Below are 25512 nucleotides of genomic sequence, written 5' to 3'. Positions count from 1 at the left end.
TTTGGTGAATTTTATTTTGAAGAAGAATTTTTAAAATCCTTCTTTTCAACCTTTTTCATACATGTTTGGTAAGTTGTCCATACCAAAGCAATTTTTGATATTTTGTTAGAAAATTGCCTATAATAAAAAGTTTTTTAAAAATTTAAAAAATCAAAATAGCACTTGATAATAAATTACTAGGCTTCATGAAATAAGTATAGTCAGAATCACCAGTGGTAAATCTGTTGACAACTTTCCCTACCATAATGTATGAAAAATTAACTGTGGTAGTGATGCCTCATTAATTGGCCGCTTATATTTCTGCAGTCAACTATAATCATTTGAAGCTGTTTCTTCACTATTTTTGTATACAGCATTTATAATCAAAGCATAGTTTAACATCTTCAAAAAATCTCAAATAGAACTCAGGTTAATGATTTATTTGTTCAGACATTAGGCTTTATTTATTTTATAATATACAGCAATATACACAAAACAAAATGTTACATCAACCTAGCTATATCATGAGCTTGCAGAAATATTTACGTAGCTGCACACAAAATGACAATACTTGAACTACTTTCCTTCCTAATGTCTGCAACATTATAAAGTAATACAATATAAAGAAAATCCTTAGTATTAATTACTGAGGAGAAATAAATGTATTCCTGTAGGTATAAAAGCCAGATATATCTCATCTCCCAAGAACAGCTACCTTAGAATATATTTACATAGTGGCATTCTGAATTTCTTTTATTTTTTATATCCCATTTTTAAAAATTACTAAATCAACAATTCTGGGCTTAAAAATCATATTAACAATCAAAAATCGGATCATTTGCACACATCTATTTCCTGATCACTTAGAGGCCCCTCTGTTGTTATTTATTTATTTACTTATTTTGTGAATCTGATTTTCTCCTGTCTAATCTCTTTCTGTATTCTGGGCAATAGCACAATTCCCCAAGTTCCTGTTTAAAACAAACATTCTTATTGCTATAGCAGCCATTTAACCTCAACTCAAATGCAGCTGTGTCAGGTGCATTGTAGGAAAACATGAATTGTGTACCGAGGAGGATTTCTGTGTGTATTTTTGAAGGTCTTTAGCTTTATAGAATGGCTGTTAATTACGTTTTTTTTAATGCTCCCAAAGAAGACTGGCCAGCTTGAAAAGGGGTAAAGTAATGAAAATGGTCCACCACAAGAGCAACTGGGCAGCTTTTAACCAAAATGGGAATAAAAGAAAGGTTTTCGAGTGAATAGACCATTTATGCCTATAAAAATGAAGGTCTGTTCTGAAGGAAGGCACTATAACCATAGAACAGTAGCTCTTATGAGACCAAGTGCTCTAAAAACTATAATGTAGGCTATTTCAATTTTTATGCCTTTATAATTTATTGCCTGTATAAACATGCCCTTAATCCGATTTACTCAAAATAATTGTAGGTACCATAAGTCTCAGGACATTTAACCCTGAGAGACTAGGTCCCATGTAAACATCAAAAATTGCTCTACAGACTCAGTTACTCCAATAATTGAGATTACTGCAATCTCAAGGGGTGGAAACACAGACATAAAAGACAGTGAATCAGAAAAATGCAGGGAACTTCAAATCAATCTAAACCAGAGTATCCAGAAGTGCTCAGGCTAGAGGGGTAACAACAGGGCTTTGTAAAACCACACACATTCTCTACCACTGAGAAATACTGTCTCCCTAGAAAAGCCCTGACTTCTCACCCCTGCCTGCACCTCCTAAGGGACGGAGTGCCATGCAGGGGCAGTTGCTGCCATTTATAGGAGTCCTGCCTTTCCCTGGGTGCAGGGTGGACCAGAATCACTGATACAGAAGAGGCTAAATATTTCCTAAAGGTTAAATTCTAAGTCCCATATAATCTCCACTAGAAATACAAACATATGATTCACAGCTGAATTTCTTTTTTGCCCACTTAAGATCACAAGTTTGCCACTAGTGGTTTTTTCAGAATATTAAGTAAAGCATTTGAGTTTTGAAAACGAAAAACAATATAGGCTCTACTTGTCTGTTTTATGGGAAGGATCTTCTAGTTTGTCATCTCTCTTCATAGTCCAGAAAATCAATTTGGGTAAAAGGTCACATGACAGGTATTTTTTGTCCATTTGTTTGTGTTTTGAGCTCCAAAGACTATATGCAAAGGGATGCATCAATAAAGTAATAAGATTACATACAATTTGGAACTTTTACCTTCAGACGAGGGTGCACTGTCAAAGAGTTTATGAGAAGTGTCCATTTATTTTACTGGTGTTCATTATACTCCATTGATTCTCCTTTTCTAATAGAGTCCTAAGGAAATCTATTTCACTACATTATAATAACACCTAGTATTAAGGGAAAAATCTCAATTTTTGACCCAACTTATTGTGCTGCACACCAAATAGTTCTGAATTACTATCAGATCTGTACCTTCTGAAAGACGAGTGAAGACTATAACAGACACCGAAATCTGATAAAGGACAGCATTCCTGTAACACGTAGGAGTTTTCTGTAATGGCTCATTAAAAAATTATACTATTTGGCTTCATTAAAATTTATAAACAAACAAAAAGGCTGCATACAAAATATGAAGTAAATAGCAGTGAAAATAGTTCAGAACAGCTCCTGAAGTTTCCTGGTTAAGCCATTTGAACTTCTGAGGGTCTACAAGGTTTGAAAATCTGCGTGATTTGCCTAATTACTGGAAAAATTGAATTGCTTAAAGTCATCAAATAGCCACTTACATTAAAAAAAATGTGTTCATGAGTACATTTCAGAACGTTTTGTAGAAGGACAATTATTACAGTAGATGCCGTTGGTGTCCCAACCAGACCCTCTCTACCAGGCCTGTGCGCCAGGTCCCAGCTGCTGGGAGTGCTGGCTGCTCTGGGCTCAGAGCTGCCTCCTTCCCCAGGAAATTGCCTTCATCCAAAGGGAGCCACCTGGTTTGGCACTCACTGCCCTTTCCCTCTGGGGACAGGCCTCAGCCAACTACTGATATGGAAGCCTGGCTCCCTTGCCTCTCTGGAGCCATTAGCAGCGCAGATCTCCCCGTGAGATCGAATGGAAGCTAGGCTTCAGCTGAATCCACCTCTTTGAATGGCTTTTCTTCCTCTCCAGTCTGTGTCCCTCACTCCGTTCCAGTTTCAAATGACAGCACTCCTTCGCTGTGTCAACTGAATTAAGAGAGCCCATTGCAAGCTCCGCATTTACAAAACCCAACCCAAGACAATTATGATCCTATATAATAAAAACAGGTTAGACTCTGAAGCAATATTGAAATAGAATGCAAATACAATAAACACTACACTACCTTGACAGGATGAAGATTTGTTGTGGTGATAATTTTGTGCAGTGGGCCTGCCAACTTTGGGGGCAGTTTCGGCTCTTTATCCAGTCCCTGGGGTTTAGTGTAATAATCTAGTCTCTCTCGAGGAAAGAAATTGTTGATTACAGTTACACAGTCATGTTGACCTTTTAACAAAAAAAAAAAACAAAAATAAAAAGGAAATTTGTTATTTTATTATTCACAAAAAGACATTTTTCAATTTTTTGTATTATGTTGCTCTGTTTCCTGTGAAGTAAACATGCATCAACATCTTTAATTTTCAAGAAAGGAGCATCAAGGAGGTAAAAAGTTTTGGGCAACATTTATAAGCATGCTTCGTGAAGTCAAGATATAATCTCTTTTTAAAGACATAGAATCCTAATATGTATGAATATTATGTGGATTAACAAAAAAGCAGTGTCCTACTTATAATTTTTTTCCCTAAATATTTTACAAAGGTTGCTTATAATTTAAATGTCTCTTCTTCTACTCCTACATAAATGATGGTCATTATTCCCTAATCGCATCTGGCTTTCTTTATACAGAATTTCAATTTATTCTATAGAACACTTTTTATCATTATAATTAGTATTCATATTAGTAAAGCAATCTCTACTCCCATGGAATCTGAGAAAAGCTTGGCCTCTTTGTGAAATGAATCAAAGAAAAGCTTTTGCTCCCATCAGCCTAGGATCCACATTATGGCTTCTCGTAGGTCCCTGTGAGACTTCGCTAAGCCATACCTGGTGGTAAAAATGGTCCTAAAAGAAAGGTGTTGTAAAAAATATCAAGATAGATATAAAAAGATTTGATGGGGTGAGAGAGAAATGAATAATTAGCATGTAAACTGTATCTTCTCATCAATTCCAACTGTACAGTCAGAAACAGCCCTGTTAGCAGCTGAAAATATTTTTACATAAAAATACTGGTTATATAACAATAACACTGTCACAGAACTAAGGGTTTCTTAAGATTACACCTTTGTGAGAAGGAAAAAATATCACTATACTTTTTGTAAGATTAATCTCTTTCATTTTAGGTAGTGCTTATTTTACCATTTTATTTTAACTAATCTGTTAATAATTTATATTTAATTTTTATAATCAAAACTATTAAATAGTTTTATTGGTTTTTAATTTATGAATTCTGAATACACACTAATAAAGCAGTATTATTAACATAGAAAATAAATGCTAGGAGTGGGGAGAACCATTTTGCTCCAGTGTTACAATCATCTGGACTCAAGTCGTCTGTATTAAATGGGCTCACTGAGTCAGACCTGGGTAGGATTAATGAGAACACATACATAACTAGACAGATCCTAGAAAAAAAAGGGTTTTTGTTTTTGTTTTTTTACTTTCACAGATAAGCTGAAATTGAAATAGGCTTCCACAATGAGAACTGAAAAATTTATAAAGAAAAATAAATCAAATTCTCATCAGCAAAACCAGGATTAGGAAAACTGTGGAGTAACTCCTACATGTGATTGCAAGAAAAGAACAACACTCGAATGATGAAACGACCCAAGATATGACTCACATTCTTCAGAGAGAAAGACCATGTTGGTTATGATGAGTTTCTAACAATACACAACCTACATACCATCTGAGAAGGTCTGTCACTAAAACCTAAATGAGAACGGAGATCTCAAGATGGAGCACGGAGAAAGGAAATAGTGGGGAGCAGCAGCCCTTGGCTGCGGAGATAATCAGAACGCTGTCGGTGGCGTGATTGAGGAATTATACTATGGACCAGGAGAATTACTGAAAGAGAATACACCATGAGGTACACGCTAATAACATATTGTTACGAAACATATTAAACTCCCTCAGCAAAGTCCACAGCCAGTGGTAGTGATGGAGGAGGAAAGATAAGGCCTGTTGCCTAAAAAGCCAAAACAGAGGATGCGAAGAAATAAATGAGTTGTAAGGTTTCCTCTTGCTGGGGTGGCTAAGTGGGCAAATACAAGGCTTGGGGGTGGGGCACAGGGTACAGTTTTGTTCTTGTTTTTAGGTGATAACTGAGAGCTAGAGGTTTAATTGGGAGTGTTGTGAATAGGAAAGTAAGCACTACTGAAATGGAAAAACAGTCTTGATTATTCAAGTTAATAAAAAGAGAAAAATAAAATGTACTCTAACGTGACTAGGCGAATCACATTGCGAACTCTCTCTCTCTCTCACACACACACACACACACACACACACACACACACACACACACACACAGAGCCACCAGGTAAAATAAAAGAGTAAAAAACAGGTAAAAAAGAAGGAGTGCAATAGAATTTATTAGTAATTATGTGAAACAGGCATAAGCTGAATAAATACTTTTTAAAAGAATGCATTTTGGGTTAAAAAAAAGAACCCACCTATATGTTTATAAATACATGGTCTAATAATAGTTACACTACAATAATGAAATAATAAAAATTGAAAATAAAGGAAAGGGCAAAGAGATTACTGACAAAATGCTAAAAACAGAAATCAGTAATGACTATAACATCAGAAAAAGTAGAACTTAAAATTAAGATAAAGAGTGGAATTGTACAATGATAAAACCAAGAGCAATACCATAATAAAAAGTGAAAGCTAAAAATATTTCCATTAAAAAGATAGTAACATGCCCAATTATCACTATTATTACTTCTTGTTACTTTAAAGCCTGAAGCTAATTCAAATAGAAAATAAAACTGAATAGCTCTAAAACCCAGGAGACTCTAATTAAAATGACAAGGAAAAAAAAGAAATCAATAGCTTTCTCTTTATTACGCATAACCAGCTAGAAATGACAGAGTGCAGAGGTGGTGGTGGGAATTCTTCTTACAATATGGACAATAACTACCAATTACTTAGAAATAGATTTTAAAAGAAAGTAGTTTTATTTAAATGAATTTTAAAGGAAAAGACTGATATGAAGGACCCAAAACAAGTTAAAAATATAACATAAAGGCACACTGTGATTGGGTGGGAATTCTTAATATCATACAGATGTCAATTCTCTCTATATATTATATGACCATTTTATAAAAGTCTAACAAGAACTGAAAAGGATTTGAAAAAGGGAGGATTGCATTCAAAGAGAAATAACTGAGAGGACACTTGCTTTACGTTGAAGTCAATGAGATCAAAATAATATGGTATTATTATAGAAAGGGACAAACATCTGCAGAAGAGAATATTGGATCCAGAAATAGATACAAATGTAGAAAACAATTTAACTTAGCACAAAAGTGGTACCTCAGTTTGTGAAAAAATACTGAGTAATTTAATAAATGGTACTATCACAATTAACTAAATATCCATGGGGAAATGACATCTAAAATAATAAATTTTAGAAGTACAAAAAATGTTTTTTAATATGAAGGATATTCAAGACAACATTTATTGAACCCATGATCAAGAGGATCTCTTTTAATAAGATAAGAAACATAAAAGCTATAAAAGAAAAGCTATGACTACTTAATAATAAATTTGCTTATGGCAAAAATTCCCATAAAATCAGAAGAAAAACAAGACCGACATAAAACATTTGAGACACATTTGATAAACAAAGGGTCAACATTCATAATTTACATAAAACTCCTTAAAGGAATAAAGAGACAAACCCAAAGGAAAAATGAGTAACAAATAAGAGCAGGCATGCACAGAAAAGAAAATACAAAGGACCAAAAACAGCTCAATTTCACTAATAATGAGAAAGTAAATTCACAATGTAGAACCTTTTCAGCTACGAAAGCATGAAACTGCCTACTGCCCATGAGGAGGTTAATGGTGATGTGAATTGCTATGCCCTTTTGTAAAGCAATCCAGGCTTACATTAAAATTAAAAATACACATCCTGTGTGTCAGCCAGTTTTCATCTTGGAGCATGGTTTACAGATATTAATGCACTACCAGGTAAAAATGTAAGCTCAGGAATCTTTATTGAAGTACAGTACATCTATATCATGGACTATTAGGCAGCTGTTGAACTTATTTATAACTACTTAGATAGGAGGGGCTTCGTAGCATACTGGTGAGTAAAAATACAAGTTACAAAGATTATATCTGTACGATCACATTTTTAAAAGATAAAAGTCTTACACATGGGTGCACAGTTTGAGGGGGGTAAAAAGGGAAGAATTAATTTTAAAAAGACTAACTATATTGGAAACAATAGTGTCAAATGAAAGGGTGAGATTTTCTGTGAAATTAGTCTAAGCAGATTAAAATGCAATGAAAACATTATTGATTTTAGGATGGGATTGTTGACAATTTCTACCTTCGATTTTTATTAATATAGTCCTGTTAAGGGGGAAAAAAAAAAAGGGGGTGCGCACTGTATTAATGGTTGGAAGAATAGGCTCCTCCACTTCCAGCCCTGTGAACTGGGAAGAGCTACGTACCTGCTATGTGAGCTCTATTTTGTTTCATCCTGGATGCAAGCCCCCCGAGAGTGAAGGTATCTATCTGCCCATGATCTTATAAGTAATTAGCAGCAGACATGAACTAAAATGCAAATTTCAAGATTCCCAGTTCAGTGTTCTCTTCTCACTGTACTGATACCCTTGTAACTCTCTGTGAGGTGTGTGGGGGGCAACCAGGGAACCCCTATGACCTATTAACTATGGGAGATAAATATTTCTCTGAAGTTTTCACAGCAAGGCCGTACTTTTCTCAAATCCTCCTGAAAATGAATTAAGATCATATCTGCTCTCACAGAGCTCTCATAAAGTGACATAATCAACAGCATAACCCAGGGCAACTACCAGTAGCAGTTTTAAGATAACTTGATAGTAAAATTCAACAAAATATACAATTATGATCACCCATATCTGACTAATTCCCTCTTTATCTCAGTTTGGATGTTATTTCGCTTGAAACCCCTTTGGAATAAGAACAGAAGATCCCTCTCAGATGCTTTTTTGTGGAACCCTTAAGCGGTCCCTTGGTGTATACTATTTCACAATGTCCATCATCGCTATTAGCCTCAAGTGCCATGACACATGAAGAGCCTCTGTCTCGTTCACCACTGTCACAAAGCACCTAGAGTGATGCTTGGTGTATAGGTTGTAAACATTAAGTATTTGTTTAATGAATTATTAGTCCCCTCAAGGCCACTTACTGCACTCCAAATATATCAAATGTTTACAGCTTTTCTATCAATGGACTCTGCTAACTGCCAATTTAGTGTGGCCAAAATACCAATGATCAAATATTCGCTCCCACTCTGTTCTAAACCCTCTACGTTATGTACAGTAACAGGATTAACACATTAAGAAATATTGGGCACGCACAATAAATATTTGTGGTTGATGAGGACAATAATGAAGCAGCTGTATATTATATTAATGCTCCTTCTTATGACAGAATTACATTATTGTAATTATTATTACCAATAACTGATGGCATTTATTTAGTGTACTTGTAAAGCCTGTCTGTCACCTCATTTAATCCTTTCAATGACCATGTAAACGTGACAATGAGGAAACTGAAGGTCAGAATCATTAGCGAACATGCTCTTGACTGGCACAGCCAGAACTTAAACTGAGTACCGCTGGCTGCACGGTTCATGTTCTTAAACATCAGGTTAAACCACTTATCTTAGGGAAATAAAATATACTCATACAAAGCATTCAATAGCCACTAGAATAGCCCCACCATTCTTTGTATCTCACAAAGTGGACGCTCAAAACAGCTTGTTCATTTTCTCCGAAGTGCCTGGGTATTTCATTACATTAAACAAAACCTAGTGGACTGTAAACGTTTTTTTTTTTTAATAAACATGACAGTATTTGTTCTTTGAGAAGCAAAGTGCTATTCTTTCCATTGAGAAAAGTTTGGCTATAACCTCATGTAAAACTACCACAAAATAACTCACCCACAAAGGCTGCCATCTGAGCTGCTGTTCTTCCTACTGAGTTAACAACATCTGTCTCGGCACCAGCTTCTAACATTACCCACGTGATGTCTTTACTACCTAGGGTTTTTAAAGGGAACACATTTGTTAATATTAAGGAATGTGCAATTCAAATACCCCCTATCAAATTATCTGTACCCCTTTTCTCCCACAAACTTTTAGGTTTTTATATTATGGATATTTTTAATTTTTGTAAAACATAAGTCATAACTAGAAGAGTAAAATGCTACAAGAACCCCCTATAAACTAATGTTACACATCAAACAATACAAAAATTGAGTATAAATATCATTTTTTAACAGAAGGAAATACATTTTTCCTAATGATAATGCTCAGTACAAACTCAAAACAAAAAATAATCAAAACAAAGACAGATAAAATGAATATAAGCCTTTACCTAATATCTACCAACCTATCTCATTCTTCACACTTCCAGGCCCTGGGATAACTATTAACAGGTGGGGGAGGGGGGGGTCTACCTTTCTACACTTTTTTCTAACCATCCATTTGAATTTATGCTATTTGCATTCTATTACTAATAGACTCATTACAGATATTTAGCTGTTTTATGAGTAAACTATACTCAGTGAACATTTTCCATTAATTCTTGCAATCTGAATTAAAATTTCCTTAGGAACAGTTTCTGGAAGACTGCAGGATCAGAGGTTATGCATATTGTAAATGCATTTTGCCAGGCCGCCCTCTAGCAAGGTTGGGCTGATGTACACGCCCCAAAACAGCGTAAAGAAGTTCCTATGCCAATGCTGGGCATATTACCAATCTTTCTTAACCTCTGCCAGTGTGGTAAGAAATGATCACTTATTGTTCTAATTTGCATTTCTTGAATTATTGGTGAAAGCATTTTCTATGTTTATTAGCCAGTTGTATTTCTTCTGTTCTTTTCAATTTTCTGCTAAGTTTTATTGCAGTATTTGTCATTTCTAATTGATTTATAAGAATTTTTCATATATAATATGACCCTTTTTAAGATATGTAATAAATATTTTCCTAAGTTTTACATTTGTATTTTAACTCTCCATATGGTATGTCCTATATATATAGAAATGTTAAAATTATATGTAATCCAACTGGTCAACATTGTGCTTTTTGAATTCCGTATTTTATACCATGCTTAGAAAAAATTTCCTGTTCCAGGATTATAAAAATATAAATTACTGCTTTTAAATTATCGTATTATATTGCATCTTTATTTCCTTAAAAAACTGCAATTACAGATAACTCCATTTAATTTTAGGTATTTCCCAACTCTATTCAGCCAATCATAAGCAACATGAATCCAAGAAAATTTCTAAATAGGCCCTGGCTCAACTGGTTGGGCATCGTCCCACAAACTGAAAGGTCACAGGTTCGATTTCCTGTCGGGGCACACGCCTGAGTTGTGGGTCTGGTCCCTTCTGGGGGTGTCTGCGTAAACCGATCAATGTTTCGCTCTCACCTCTGTGTTTCTCTCCCTCCTTTCCCAGAGGTCAACAAAGAGGTTTTCATGTTACTTCAATATATAAAGAACATGAAAGGAACCAACCTGAAAGAATAACTGATCTAGCTCCTCAACTCTATAGAGAATACAGGGTGGGGAAAAAGTAGTTTTATAGTTGTTTGTATGGAAAATAATATAATTATTAATAAGTAATAATACAAGAGTAAACACTGTTCCTAATACTCATAGCTGTAAATCTACTTTTGCCCCACACTATATATTATCAATACAAAGAATCAATTGACTTAAGTAACTAAAAAGTCACCAAATTAATTATATGACATTTCATGTATAATAACTTTTCAAAAACCAATTCCCACCATTATTTTCCATTAGAATTGAACTTAAAATTACTATAAAAATGCATTTAATTTAAAAGTATATGTGTACTTATAATAAATTTGTGTAGGTAACTCATCATAATAATATAGCAGAATAAATGCTAAAACTTCACCAGAAAGTGCAGCAAACATGAGGGCTGTGTATCCATGTTCATGCTGATGACAATTTACATCAGCTCCATGTCGCAAAAGTAATTTGCACATATCAAGTTTTCCTTTATATGCAGCATGCATTAGAGGAGTCATTCCATTCTTTAACAGAAAGGAAAAAAACGTATTAATTTTACTTATTTGCCTTTTCACCCACCTATGAGCAACTCCTGCAATTAAATTAAGAACATAAAATAACATGAATTAATAAAATAATCTTTATAATCTGTAAAGTATTTTTATATTCACTTCCCTACTTGGATCTTCCATGAACAGCTGAGGAAAAAAGATGATCTTATTATGTTTTGTTTGTTTTTTTTAAAGATTAGCAAACACACTCAGAGAATACTTGCTCAACCTCACATAACCAGTCAAACAACCAGGGCAGGGACCAGAACCCAGATTACCGGGGCTCTCATCTCTGCCACACATACTTATTCCTGGGGAAACAGATGAACAAACACATACAAATGCATTTTCAAAAGAGAAAAGAAGAAAACCTTAAAACAAATAGAATTCCTACCAAGGGAAAACTTAAATAAAGTATGGTATATCCATAACAAAATATTACAAAACTATTGACTGAATTCACCTGTATCTACTCAAGTGGAGAAAATTTTCATGAATTATTGTCAGTGAAAAAAGCAAGATGCAGGCAATGTACATTACAGTGGTATTATTTTTAAAACAATGCTCTCCCAACTACATTTATATTTTGATCATATACATGATTTGATCATATATATGCTATATAAATATGGAGAAATGGTTGGTAGTATTTACACTAGGCTACATGGTTATCTCTGTATGGTTTGTGTATATCCAATGAAACATCCAACCTTGTATGTACTGGGTACCTAATACTGTTTGGTAAATAAAGGAACAAGCTGTTCCCTGCCAAGTTAATTTTCTTAGTAATCAAGATTAAGTTCTGTAAGTGCTGGAATTTCAGTGTTGTTTTTGATGAAAACCTCTCTAAGACATATACTCTCTTACCTTAGTAAATCTTAGCATGCTAACTTAATTTGAATTGTTCCTGATGATTCCAGATTATTATTTTGAACATAAGCCATAAGATTCTCACAGGGTTATTTATGAGAGAATTACAGGAAAGCTGGGACCTTTCAGGTGGTTGTACAAGAGGCAACTTAATGGGAGTAGTCAAAGTTTTTTGAGAGTAGTAATGGAAAAATGGTAAGAAGACTATAATTTTGAGACTCCCCTAGTTGGGTGTGTCTACAAGGATGTGGTATTTAAATGTTGGGAGGGATTTGGGTGAGTGTGGGTAATCAGAATCTCATTGTACAGAGGCATCTTAAAGGGAGTAGCAATGGACTATATGGGCCTTTTGAATGAGGCAGAAGAGAAGCTGGTGTGTAGCCTGGGAGCAAAGAAAGGACACAGTACAGGAAGGTTGGCAGTCTATCACTCAGCAATCCCATCCTACAATGACAGGTTGTCTAACTCAGAGTAATAAATCTCAAGACACAGAACTGTCCTATAATTAAAAAAAAAAATAACAAGAAATCAGCTTTCAGTACAATGTGATAACATACTTATAAGGAAAAAAGATGTGCAAAGCTCTTGGGTAGTACATTACAAACTCTCATCATCTTTTTGGTCTGCTTGTGTTTTAACTGTCATCTGTGTTAATCACATAAGCCCATTTTGCTGTCTGCCTTCCTGTGTCCTGATACTGCTTTTCTTCTTATTAAATAAAAATGTTTAACTGTTTCGTTCTTTTTGCTTTCCTCTTTGGTGTTACTTGTTTATCAGCTGTCTTCTTAGCTGGGACTGGTTTTCAGAGTCAACCAATAAGAGAGCTTCTTTCCAATGTGGTAATGAGCCATCCCAATTATACTATTTGCTGTGCAATCTCTGAACCTATTTTTGTCATATTTATAACATAAGGTACTTTTTCCTACATCAAATTTTTTGATAAATGTTATTTTCAGTTCTAAATAGTAGGAAATTTCTACTTCTATTTCTTCTTTTACCCAAGAGTTATTCTGAATTTTTTAAAAATAAAATTTTTATATGTTTTATTATTTGGATATTTTTGTTAGTTTTCAATGTATTTATTGCATTTGGTAAATTTGTCTGAAATCAGTTAAAATTTCCTATAAAATAGTATAACACCTAGACTAATTATCAATGTTTCATGTAAAAAAAAATAAAGTACTACTTTTTTTCTGTCCTATACACAGTGCAGAGTTAATTAGGTTACCTGAATTTTCTGTTCCCTGAATTACTTTTTTTCTATTTAATCTGTTGGTTTCTGAAAAGTGCTACTGTGGACTTACAAATTTCTCGTTTCAATTCTACTTATTTTTATAAAATCAAAGCTTAAGACTGGTATATTCTCTGTGGGTTATTAATTTAATCTGTAAGAGTCTTGAAGTATTAAATTTATTTTTGCTTTAAAATTTATTTTTTCTTAATATTAAGTTTGCTACACAAGTATGGATAGAGTTAACAAAACCCATTGCCCTTCTGCATGAGAAATTGAAGTTCAGTTAACTTTCTAGCACTAAAACTGTGCTGTAGAACAGAATAACCACACACAGATAATGGCTGATAGTGGACAGCTCAGAAGAGACATCGCCATCATCTCAGAGAGTTATCTTGGATAACAAGTGTTCTAGAAAGCTGAGTTTAGGTTTAGTTAATTTTCCCTAGAAGAAGAGCTACTGGATCAAAGATACATACATTTTAAAATGACATAAATTCTAAAATTTTCTTCAGAATGTGATGCCACTTTATACCTAAAGCAGTGTTTCCCACAGTTCACAAGAAATTATATAATTCTGGTTTAATTTTCACTTATTTGATCACTAATAAAATTAAACATGTTCTTACACGCTTCTTTGTCTCTTGTAACCTGTCTGCTTATATTTGGTTTAGATATTAGTATAACTTGAGTACAAATTCTAGAAAAACAACTCATTAGGTTTTGTATATATTGTTCATTCTCATAGGCTGGTAAGAAGCAACCAGCTTTATTAAACTTCTAAAATTTTTACCTCATCCAAACAGTTGACACGAACATTCTTGCTGGCTAACAGTGTTCCAGCTTCTTGGACAGTACCTAAAAAAATAAAATAAAATAATCGCAAAGTGACTTATCATTAGAATAGAAAAAAATCTAACACTGAGGAGACAAATTAAAAGCTTATTTGTAAAACTAGGACTAGTCGGGTTAGGTTGTTAGGAAATTATCAATCACATACTATTTATTCCACAAAGTGATTATCCAGAATAAAAGATTCATAGAAACTAAAATAGCTCCATCTTGCTTTTATTTCCACTGACCTTAGAGTATATGAAATGAGCCACTTTTTCCTTTTGGCAGTAATACAATAACCACAAGGCATAAGGCTCTTAAATACTGAAACAAATCCTAAAAGGCACCTAGTCTAACCCATCATTTAAAGCGTAAATACCACTCAATGTAATAATTGGAATTAAATATACAGTCAGTACTTATATACTTTGTCACCATTAGGCCCACAAATTGATGGCATGCTCATAATAGAATTCTTGGTTTGGAAATGCTTAGGTAAACATATCTTTAAAGCCTGGTATTATATAAAAATGCCCTATGGTCAGTATTCACTCTCATAATGAGTCCTCTAATGTAATCCTGAAGGTCAGTGTTCTGTAAATTTGAAAATAAGCTGTAACTGGGCCACGACTGCCAGGTTTTTCCAGGCTTCTGTGTGGCACACTGATAGAAGTAAGTAGTTGCTGAGGAGAATGTTGCTATTATCCTCGGGAACAAGAGTCAGCCACACATTCTGCCAAAACAATTCTGGTCTGACTAGGAGGCAGAGGACAATGAAATTGGATGTTCTCGAGGAGGAAGGATGAGATAAGCCTCTCCTCTAAAAGGACGTGAGAGAATAGGAACACCCACTACTAGGAGTTATTCCTTCTCTTTACATTTAGAATTATAGTTCAGAAATGTGCTAAATTCACCCTGGCCGAGTGGCTCAGTTAGTTGGAGCACTGTCCCGTCCATTCAAAGGTTATGGGTTCGATTTCGGTCAGGGCACATGTCTAGGTTATGGATTCAAGCCGTGGTTAGATAGAACGTATCTGGGAATCAACGTTTCTCTCTCACGTTGATGTTTCTCTCTCTCCCTTCCTCTATCTCTAATAGCAATAAAAACATATCCTCAAGTGAGGACTTCTTAAAATCTTTTTAAAAATTTTTGTGCTAAATTCTGCTAGTCTTCCAGTTAAAAGTAGATTGCAGAATAAAGATAAGCATGTTTCTCTCTCCCTGACCTATTTCTTAGGTAAATCATCTGGTTGCTTCTTACTAACCTGGAATAGACAAAGAAATGTCTCCCAGAATGACAGAGAAATAGCTCTGCTGGAGAAATGTCAAGTGAATCATCTCTAGGCCCCTGGATTATGACAGCAGCTATTTTGTAAACAGTACATTGTCTGACCCTGTATTCCATCTGAGTTGCTACAGAATGGGAGGGGAAAACCTTCAAGCACGTTAGCAGCATGGAACCTTACCCATTCCTGTGACTTCTGATCAGAGACTTTCTCAAGCATCTCTAGAGGGGAATTAAAACAGCACAAAAACTCCCACACCTCAGTTTCACTTGAGGAAGATGCCTCAGCTGAATCTCATTGTCCTCCAAGGAATAACTGAAGTCATTTTCCATCGGATCAGGAGGTGGTTATGAAGTAGAAGAAGAATACTAGAGGGATTGTGAGCATGTCAAGGCCTGCCACTTGCTAAGGGATGAGCAAGGTTACAATCATAAACACCTGGCTCACAAATACGAACAGACCAATAATTCTATCAAATGTTAAGCCTAATGACCAACAATCTAAGTTATATCTGTCCTGTTAGGGAGCAATTAAAAATAAATAAATAAAAGGCCAAGCGAGCATACATGAAACGCTCCGCATCAGTTAGCCTTTTGAAATGCGGGGACCAGGATGGAAAATTTTTTTCTGAAATGGTTTTGGCTGGTAGAGAATGAAAACGTATCATGGAAAATAGATGAGCAAAATATCCAAAGAGGAAAATCTTGTGATGATTTCTAATTTGGTGTTCCTAATTTAATGACATTAGTAGGAAACTACTGATAGTCTAGAAGAGCAAAGATGTGATACAGGGCTCGTGCAGAAGAATTTTTACTTTCTGTCGTACCTTACTGTCCAAACACTATTTTGTAATTAAGTTTAAAATATTAATTGTGCCCTGGCTGGTGTGGCTCAGCAAATTGAGTGCCAACCTGCAAATCCAAAGGTCTCCAGCTTGATTCCAAGTCAGGGCACTTGCCTGGGTTGGAGGCCAGGTCCCCATTTGGGGGCATGGCAAGAGGCAACCGATTGATGTATCTCTTGCACATCCATGTTTCCCTTCTGCACGTCCATGTTTCCCTCCCTCTCTTTCTTCCCTCTTTCCCGACTCTCTAAAAATAAATAAATAAATAAGTAATCTTAAAAAAAAAATTTAATTGCTTTACTCTGGGAAAGAAATATGTTACATCTCATTTAATGAACTCTTAAAATGGGAGGATATTGTACTAGAAGAGGGATGTAAAATAAGCCAACATTTATCTCCTATGGAGACAAAAATTAACAGACTTATAACTGATCAATGTAGTATTTAATGATTTGTTTTTCTTTTGAGAATTTCTCCAAGTTGCTCAACCAAAGAATGAAACACAACCCAACCTGCCTCATTAGGGTGGGATTGATCAACTTACCTGGATAGACCAGCATTTTAGCAGAGAAGAAATTACATTGTTACTGCCCTCTGCTCCCACACTACAGGACTACTATGAAATGGAACAAGTCCTGTGAAACCCTCAGTTTCCTCATCTGTGAAGCACACAGTAGCATCCATCATGTAGGGTTCAGAGGAGGACTTAAGTCTTGTCCTAATGCAAGGCCTGGAGAAAGTCCTCCGTGCATGTTAGATGCTCTTTGTATTTTATATTCAGAGCAGCACAATATAATTCATTGTGACACTTCTAATATCTAGACTACGACCAATGATCTCTTACTCTAGCCAAAAGAGGGGAGAAACAAGAAAACTTTTGACGTTTCTATTTCCAGCAATTCATCAGATAACCATGAGATTTGGGTATGTATGGTTTTCAATCATTTAGTGGGATCCCAAAAGGGATGTTTTAAGGAATCTATATTCAAATTAAGTATTTAAAAGACTATTTGTCTCGTTAGTTGCTATACTGTGTGTGTGTATATATATGTAAAATCACGTATAAAATATTTTAAGTGTCTAAATTTATAAAATACTAATACACATTTAATTATAGCTTATAGCTATATTTTAAAAGTAGATACTTCTAATTATAACATATAGTAAATTTAAGTGTGAAGTTTCTAAGAGTTTTCTTACTCATATTTATTTTTAGACTTTAACAAAATGGCCTTAAGTGAATGAATCACTGCCTAAAAATCAGAGTATCTAAAGAGCTTTTGTTTTGTAAATGAAGACCCATAGAAGTTGCACCACCTGTTCAGTCATTGAGTTAATGGCACGTATATCTTTAAGTTAATGTTTTCTTTGAACTCTACACTGTAATTTCTAGTAGACCTGAACTTTTCTAAACCATAAAGATATCAGAAATAATATTATTAACTACAAAGGAACTTAGAGCAGGATCTTCTTTTAACAGTCCAAAATTGGGAACAACTGAAATGTCTATAAAGTGAACATATAAACAAATGAAAATAAGAGAAAGAAACAGACTATTGATACAGCATAGATGAACCTCAAAATAATGATGTTACGAGAAAGAAGTCATGTAAAAAAAAAAAAAAAAAAAAGGACTATTTAATGTATAGTTCCACTTATATAAAACTCCAGAATATAAAACAGAGATAGAAACTTATCAGTGGTTGCCTGGAGACAATGGTGGAGGAAATCAAAGATTATAAAAAGGCATAAAGACCCTTTCGGGGTGATGGAATGGTTCATTATCTGGACTGTAGTAATAGTTTCATGGGTGGATACTTAAGTCAAAAACTGATATAAGAAAGTGTACATTTTAAGTGTGCATCATTTATCATGCTTTAATCATGCCTTAATAAGCTGGTAGAATAAACCTTATATCCAAGCATGCATGGTTCACAGCTGCTTTTCCACAAATGAAAAAAAAAAAAAGTGAAAATGTCACTCTCTTGTTAAGTTATCAACAGTGATTCCAGTGATTTCAAGTGCCAAACAATGTAAGTAAGTGGAAGATCTTTCGTTTATATCCTTAAGAAGACTTTATTTATTTTGATATAGTGCTTCCTCAGTGTTTAAGGAAAAAGATATCACAAGTTAGAAGAATGGGTGAATCTACAAGTTATACAAGATAGTTCAATGAGATTCAGTGATTTCAATTTTCTCTTCTTAAATGTGGCAAAATGGATGTTGTCATTAACTATGATTTAAATGGGTACGTAGAAAACAGCTTCTCATTTCATCTGCAACTTTTTGGCATTCTAACAAATAGAGTCTGCAGAATACTTAGATGTGAATTCACACAGAATAAGAAATTATTCTAAAAATGTCCAGAAGCACTGTGTGGTGTTCTTCGGACTGTTAAGTCCCACTTACAGTCTGCTTAACTTCTGGAGGTTAGTGACTCGCAGAATGAAGACACTCAAAACTTTGCTGAGTTTAATTTTGCATTGCCCAAGATGGTAGGTTGCACTTGGCTAAAAATGTATTGTTAGTTTCAAGTACTCGTACTTACTAATCTAGTTCTTCTCAAAGTTGAGAAATGCAGTAAAGGGAAAAAATTATAAACACCCACCTCCTTAATGCTTTGAATGAGTACAAATATAAACTTTGCTTATGACCTTTACTCAACCAAAATTATTTTATAAAATGCACTAAAAGCTGTAAAATTAATAACATTTAAAATTAACTTGACAGCTTATAATATTTTGCTTAAATTAAACTGTCTCTCAGAGTGAATAATGGTATGGATTGCTATGGTGCTGGTTTAATTTGTTGCTTAGTTTACTTTCAAGTCCATCATATTTCTAGGCCACATGAGATTTCTGCTCCACCACTTATTACTTATGTGACACTGGGCAAGTTATCTAATTTCTCAGTTAGTTCTTGGCTTTCTTGTCTATAAAGTGGAGATTACCATATTTATCATATTAATACCCAACACAAATAGTATTTTAAATGCTTTACATATACTAACTGGTTTCATTGTCATAATAATATTGTGAGGTGGCTAGTATTTTTCACACAGAGAACCAGATGCTCAAAAACATTAACTTGCCCAAGGCCACGCCACCATCGAATGACTGAGGTTAAGATTCCACACCCAACCTGCATTGCTTACCACCCTCTGTGCTAGCTCTTATAATGTTATAGTTTAAAAATAATTCCTGCCACATCAAGATTAAATGCATCAATACATGTAAAGTGTTCATAATTATGACTGACTCGTTAACAGTCGATAAAAATTGTCTACAGTTGTCATTTCCTCATACCCCCATTACTTTTCTTTGAGAGTATAGTGATGTCCCACGGACCCTCACTTGACAAGAATGTGTGACTCACTAACTCCATCTCATTTCTTTAGTCATCTGCTTGGGCCTATAGAACCAGTGGACCACAGCATCTGTGCACTGGTTCAACTTGACCCCCATGTGGAAATACCACAGCACTAACCTTATTAAATTCACATTTAATCTTCATTTAATCTTTAAAATAATAACTGATGGACACCTAAGAATATATCCGAGGAACCCCACCACCACCACCACCACCACTGCCTGCCCCTTTCAGAGCCCCATTTTATGAAACTGCTCACTTGTTTAGGCTTTTAAGAGAACATGATAGCTCCGGATTGCTTAAAAACACAAGTTGGAGCTCTGGTGGATCGTGAGTTGATCCTTTGTCTCCTTAATGCCCAGCACAGCACCTGGCACATAGCTGGAACTCTCATGCTTGCTGAATTGGGTCCCAGAGCACAAAGGTAGGGAGAAATGACCCAGAGACAGGCAGAACAGAAAGGCTGCAGTGCCAAATAGGTCAGTGAGAACCGTGAGGAACAAAGAATAAAAACACTAACTCCCAAGTCCCACAATTTCAAAGAACATTTATGATAAAAACAGCTGTGACTGACTTAAATTGATGTCGGATGCGGTGGCCTCCTCTCATCAGCACCTGTTGAATGCAAATCATACTATTTTCCCCTCTTTTACATTTAGATTTTCCTTGTCAGTATTTAGAATAACTTGTCCTACTCTGGGGAACCAGATTTGAGCCTGGCTACTTAGAAAGAAGGCTGGAACGTGGCAAGCCCTTATACTGCAATGACTGACCTCTCTGCCATTCGAGGACACATGTGGCTTTCTCGTTCCTGAACTTAAAACCACGTTAACCATGCCCGCAGTTCCACGCAACCCCATCCCCGCGCCTTGACTGTGCAGGAGAAGCCACACAGTCATGCTGATGTCACCTGCTAGGTAACGGGACTTTGCAGGAAAACTCCTCCGGGACCCACTTGGGAATGAAGGGAAACATGGCTTCTGGCTCGTCTCCCGGGCCTGCGTCTCCCTCCCTACGACGCGGAGCAGCGGAAGCGGGACGCGCGTTGGGAAAGTGGAAGGGAAAGCGCGGAAGAGCGCGATTGGAAGGTCGCAGCCGTGCTGAGTGCGCTGAGAAATGGGGACACCTAGCCAAACTCCTCGCTTCTCTAAGGGTCCCCAGGGCGGCCGGGGGCCTCTGGAAGGAAGCCCGGATGCAGAAGCCTCAAGGAGCAAATTAAAGAACTTGCTCTGTGCTATTCCACAAGCGGAGGCGGAGGCAGCCAAGGAATCCAGATCTTTCGGCCCCCGGAAGTCGAAATGGCTCATTAGAACGGCTTATGAACCTTAAACTACCAGGCCACAGGCGCCAAGCCGGTCGCAGTCAGAATCACCTCAGGAATGTTGGAGAACGCACATCCTAGAGCCCTCATCCCGGGGACGCTCATTATCATCTGAGCAGGGGCCTGGAAGCGTGGACCGTCCCAACAGCTGGATTAGAGGACGAACCTCCGCAGCCTCCGCTACCGCCCCAGAAGTGCTAGTCCCTCCTACCTCTCCGCCCCTCAACCTGCCCCACACCGAAAGGAGAAACGCTATCAACGGTCCCTGCAGGACCACAGCCCGGGGTCGGCGGGGCCGGGGCGCCTCGGGCTCCACCACGCCCCCAGGCCAGGCTGGCAGCGCCTCCGTCGCAGCCCAGCACCCATACCTTTTCCGATGACTTCCAGCAGAGCCTTTTCCTCCTGGGTCAGCTCGCCTTTCTCTATGTGAACCATTGCTCCCGCCAGCTTGGCGGTTATTCTGTTTCTTTGGGAGTATTAAAAAGAAACGTTGTGTCTGTGTTAGGAACGCTAGCTGCAATGGGGAAGCTGCAGACCAGAACACCACGGAAGCGTTCGAATTCTCTACCTTCTTCCGCGGGCCGGCGAGCAGCGAGCGAGCTCCGGCGAGCCGGGCTGGCGGTCTCCGCATGCCCGACGGCAGTCACCGCCCCCCGCGAGCCATTGGCCGAGCTGGTGGGGGAGCTTTAGGAGGCAGCAGCCAAAGACTCCCATTGGAGCAGCCTCGGAAGAAGAAACCAAATGGCAAAACCCAGAGGAGGGAGTGAAATTCCTCTTATACGTTTCCCACCACCCCTCATCCTGTCCTCTTCACATATTTAGAGACACACACTATTTAAACCTCTGTATATAAGTTCTGTGTCCGGCGATGGCTGCATGGGGCGTACAGAGGTGTCCGGCTCTCGCTAGCCCCCCTCCATTTTTTCAGGAGTGGAGCGGCCGGGGCCGGGGGCGGGCTGGGAGGCGGGGTGGGGCGGGGCGGGAGGCGGGGCTGCGTCGGGCTCCGTGTGTCGATGTCAATGTGTCTGTCCTTCATTCCTCCATTGTCTGCAGCCGCCACTGCTGCCGCTGCCACTGCTGCCGCCGGATTCGCCGCAGCTCCTAGCCTCGCGCGTCGCCGCTACTTTCTTGGACAGGTGAGAAGCTACCCTGGTGGGGCAGTGGGAGCGGAGAGGGCTGCGGGAACCGCGTCCGTCGCTCCGCCCGGGGCTTCCACTCGGGCCGTGGCTGGCGGGGAGGAAGCATGTGCCTGCTGGGGTGGCTTCCTGCCCCTCGGTGGCGAAGCATCCCCTGTATCCCATTAACCTTCCATGCCGCTTATCAGTGCCTCGGAGTAAAGACCCGCCACTCGCCACCTTTGGCTTCCCGGGGAGACCCTGGGACCACGAACGGGTGGGGGCCCGCCACGCGGTGGGAAGTGGCGGGTGCACATCGTCTCGTGCGTGGCACCGCCAGATGCGGCTCCCGGGGGCCGGGCTGAGGCTCCGAGCTGGGAGTGGGGTAGGGTGGGGAGGGAGAAGGTAGTTACCTTTTGCCAAGCCCCCCTTCCTCCCCACCACTATACACGCGCGCACGACTTGTCATCTCTTTCCTCTGGAAGCTGCAGAAGAAAACCGGATCTGATTCACCCAGTGGTGCCTGTTAAGGATGTTTGGAAGCAATTTACACTTGCACTAATACTTCGTTTCTGAGACAACCTGGTGGGAGGGGAGAGGAAGGGCCTCACGGCTCTGCTAGAGTTCCCGGTCTCTTTGTAACTCTTATCTTGAGATTTATAGAAATAGGAGGAGAGAGGAAGGGGACGGCGATTAACTAGGTGTTGCTGTCTATATATAGCTTTAGATTAGCCTCTTAATCCAGCCTTCATTCTACTGTAATACGTAGTAGCCTGGAGCTTTGACCGTAGGGTAGCTAGGAGGTAAAGACTAGTGTGTACCTTCTTGTGCGCAAAAGCAAGACTTGCTTGTTTGTGTGAAGTCGGTCAGCCCTCCAAGGCACACATCCGTAACATATTTACAGCATCAGTAAAAGCTTCTTTAGAAATTAGTGTGTACCTTATATAGTTGTTTCTCTACAGACTAGTAATTGATGTTTCTCCCAAGACTCATCTGCTTCAAAGAGAAATATTTGAATAATTATCTGGGTGGTTTTTGTTAAGCATCCCCACCACTCTTTCTCTCCACAGTGCTGTGCATTTTCCTCGGGCCTTATGCCCTTTTTTTTTTTAGCACTCAACAACGTTTCTGAAATCCTGGAAGATGTTCATTATTTTCTGCCTTTAACAAAAATCTTTCTTAAACCCCAGTTATCTTCTTTTTGAAAGCTTCTTCGTCTTTACAGGCTGGGGCAGATCTGAGCCAGAGCATCTCACGTGAAAATGGTTTGAAATTATTCATCTCAATGTATAACAAAGAAACTTTTGTTTGATGATTCTTTAATAATGATGTGACTGTTCAAACAACATGTAGTAAGACTTGAGAGTGACCAGTCTTTTGTAACACTTGGAATGGTATTACTGCCCCGGTGACAACAGATTTAAAACATAGTACCATACAGAAGAAACCTGCCTAAAAAAAGCTTGCAGAGTAACTTCCACTACAGCAAATGCATGGCCAGAATCGGGTACTTCATTGCCAGTATTTCCATCTCTTGTGCCAAATCGGGGCCATGGTTACTTGAAGGTCACACCTGTTTGGCTCACTGAGGTTGTCAGTTCCTTGAGGATAGCAACTCATTATTATTTCTTAGTGCTTTATGGCACCTGGTATGTATGTAGTCTCTGTGAATACATGACTTCAGTAAATGTAAAGGGAGAAAGAGAGAGAAAGAAACGTCAATGGGTTGCCTCTCTCTGTGCCTCAGCCAGAGACCGAACCTGCAACCCAGGCACGTGCCCTGACTGGGAATCAAAACCATGGTTCTTCACTTTTTGAAACAAATGCCCAACGAGCTGAGCCACACCAGTCAGGGCCAGAGTTAATGTCATTTAAAGACAAAAACTTAACATCTACCTAGAAATGCAGATAAATAATATGTTAAGTTTAACTTTCTAGAAACAGATACGTAGTGGATAGTGTTCATCAGGTGGATTACAGTAGTCGTTTTGTACAGTGTAAATGTTTAATGTAGGAATAAGATTAGCTAATGAGCATACCTTAAACTAGATGGAGAACTTTTCTTATACTAAGAATACACTCACATCAAAGCAATGTTGTTGATAATAAAATAGTAACTATTTACTGAGTATTTAGTCTCTGCCAGGTATTCCACCAGATGCTTTGTGTAGGTTTCTTTTAATTATTGTTATAGCGACCCAGGAATTAGCCAATATTATGTTACTTCACATAAGAGGACAGAAATTAAAGAAATTAATTTTTCTAAGTCCCACAGTTAGAGTCAGAGCTAGAATGGAACCTAGATCTTTCTCCAAAACTTCTCTTTTCCCAATTTTCTGTCGATGTGGCTGACAGTAAGGAAAAAATTATACATTCTTTTAATTAGCTGATAATCATATGGTTCAGCATGCCAAAGGGACAAAAGTCTCTCTCCTGCCTGTCTCGCAATTCCTTTATTGTGCCCTACAGTGAATGGTATCTACGAGTATTTATCTTATATACTTTCTGAGATATTTTGTGTTTATAGCTCTTAAGTATATTTCCTTTTTTGTTTGTTTTTTACAGAAATAGGAGCACACTAACACTGTTCCACACTGTGTAATAGAATTTGTGTGATGCTTTGGTCTCTTTTATGTTTCTCTCTTCACCTTTTTAAAAATAATGATTTCTGAAATGTTCTTTTGTTTATTTTCTATTACTGTGACTCCAGACCTCTCCTGCCCTGTTGGAGTTGATTCCTAAATACCCTGCTTCTTGCTCACCTCACCCCATCCAGCTAATTCAAGGCACCACCAGTTCAATAAGCATTGGGCACCCATCATCTGCCCCAGAGTAAGATACTCTGTAAAGACAGAACTGATTCACTTTAAATGTGCCAATGGCTTTTCTCTGGACACAAAATAGAGGCTCAGTGCTGGCCTGGTAGGCTCCAACTTCTGGTCCCAGCAGGCATTTCCAGTCAGCCAGCTCCTCCCACACACTGCTGTAAAGTCACCACACTGCTGGTTCCCTAACATGCCAGTAATTTCCACCCATTTGTTCCTGCCCTTCTCTTCCTGGAATGGCCTCCTTCCCTTTTCACTGGCTCTCTGTCCTCCCCAGATGTGAGGGACTGTTCAGTTTCCAAAATACTGCTTACTTGTAATCTCTTCTCTCCAGTTACATGGCCACCTCTCCCACCCCATCCAGTGAGAGGGGACAGACACCAGTGATTACATGTATTCCTGTCCCTCAGCTAGGGAGACAAGGAAAATCTTTAGACGGGTGTTCATGGCACAATTATCGACATCCTCTACAATTCTCTCCTAT

General features: G+C 37.8%; 2 protein-coding genes across 4 annotated transcripts in view; one reads left to right on the top strand and one right to left on the bottom strand.

Moving 5' to 3' along the window:
• ANKMY2 (ankyrin repeat and MYND domain containing 2) overlaps window positions 1-21738 on the bottom strand; it is a 32542-nt gene extending 10804 nt beyond the window's left edge. The window contains exons 1-5 of one of the 3 annotated variants that reach the window (XM_090287143.1): window positions 21457-21738; window positions 14228-14292; window positions 11168-11306; window positions 9177-9275; window positions 3303-3463 (exon numbers count right to left, since the gene is read on the bottom strand). In XM_090287143.1, the coding sequence (XP_090143269.1) occupies window positions 3303-3463; window positions 9177-9275; window positions 11168-11306; window positions 14228-14292; window positions 21457-21523 (531 nt within the window). In that variant the 5' untranslated portion in view covers window positions 21524-21738. Of the gene's footprint in view, window positions 1-3302; window positions 3464-9176; window positions 9276-11167; window positions 11307-14227; window positions 14293-20677; window positions 21090-21139; window positions 21263-21456 lie in introns of those variants that run through there. The other 2 variants (XM_090287144.1, XM_090287142.1) reach the window with 2 other exon arrangements.
• Window positions 21739-22164: 426 nt separating this feature from the next.
• The window catches only part of BZW2 (basic leucine zipper and W2 domains 2), a 56836-nt gene continuing 53488 nt past the window's right edge, over window positions 22165-25512 (top strand). Inside the window, exon 1 of the mRNA XM_090287139.1 lies at window positions 22165-22224. The gene's annotated coding sequence lies outside the window, so the exon portion shown is untranslated. The remainder of the gene's footprint in view (window positions 22225-25512) is intronic.

Source organism: Furipterus horrens, unplaced genomic scaffold (assembly GCF_987537825.1).
Source record: "Furipterus horrens unplaced genomic scaffold, mFurHor1.1.pri manual_scaffold_9, whole genome shotgun sequence".
NCBI lineage: Eukaryota > Metazoa > Chordata > Mammalia > Chiroptera > Furipteridae > Furipterus > Furipterus horrens.
Note: the sequence above shows the minus strand (reverse complement) of the source record. Positions and strands in the feature narration are given on the sequence as shown.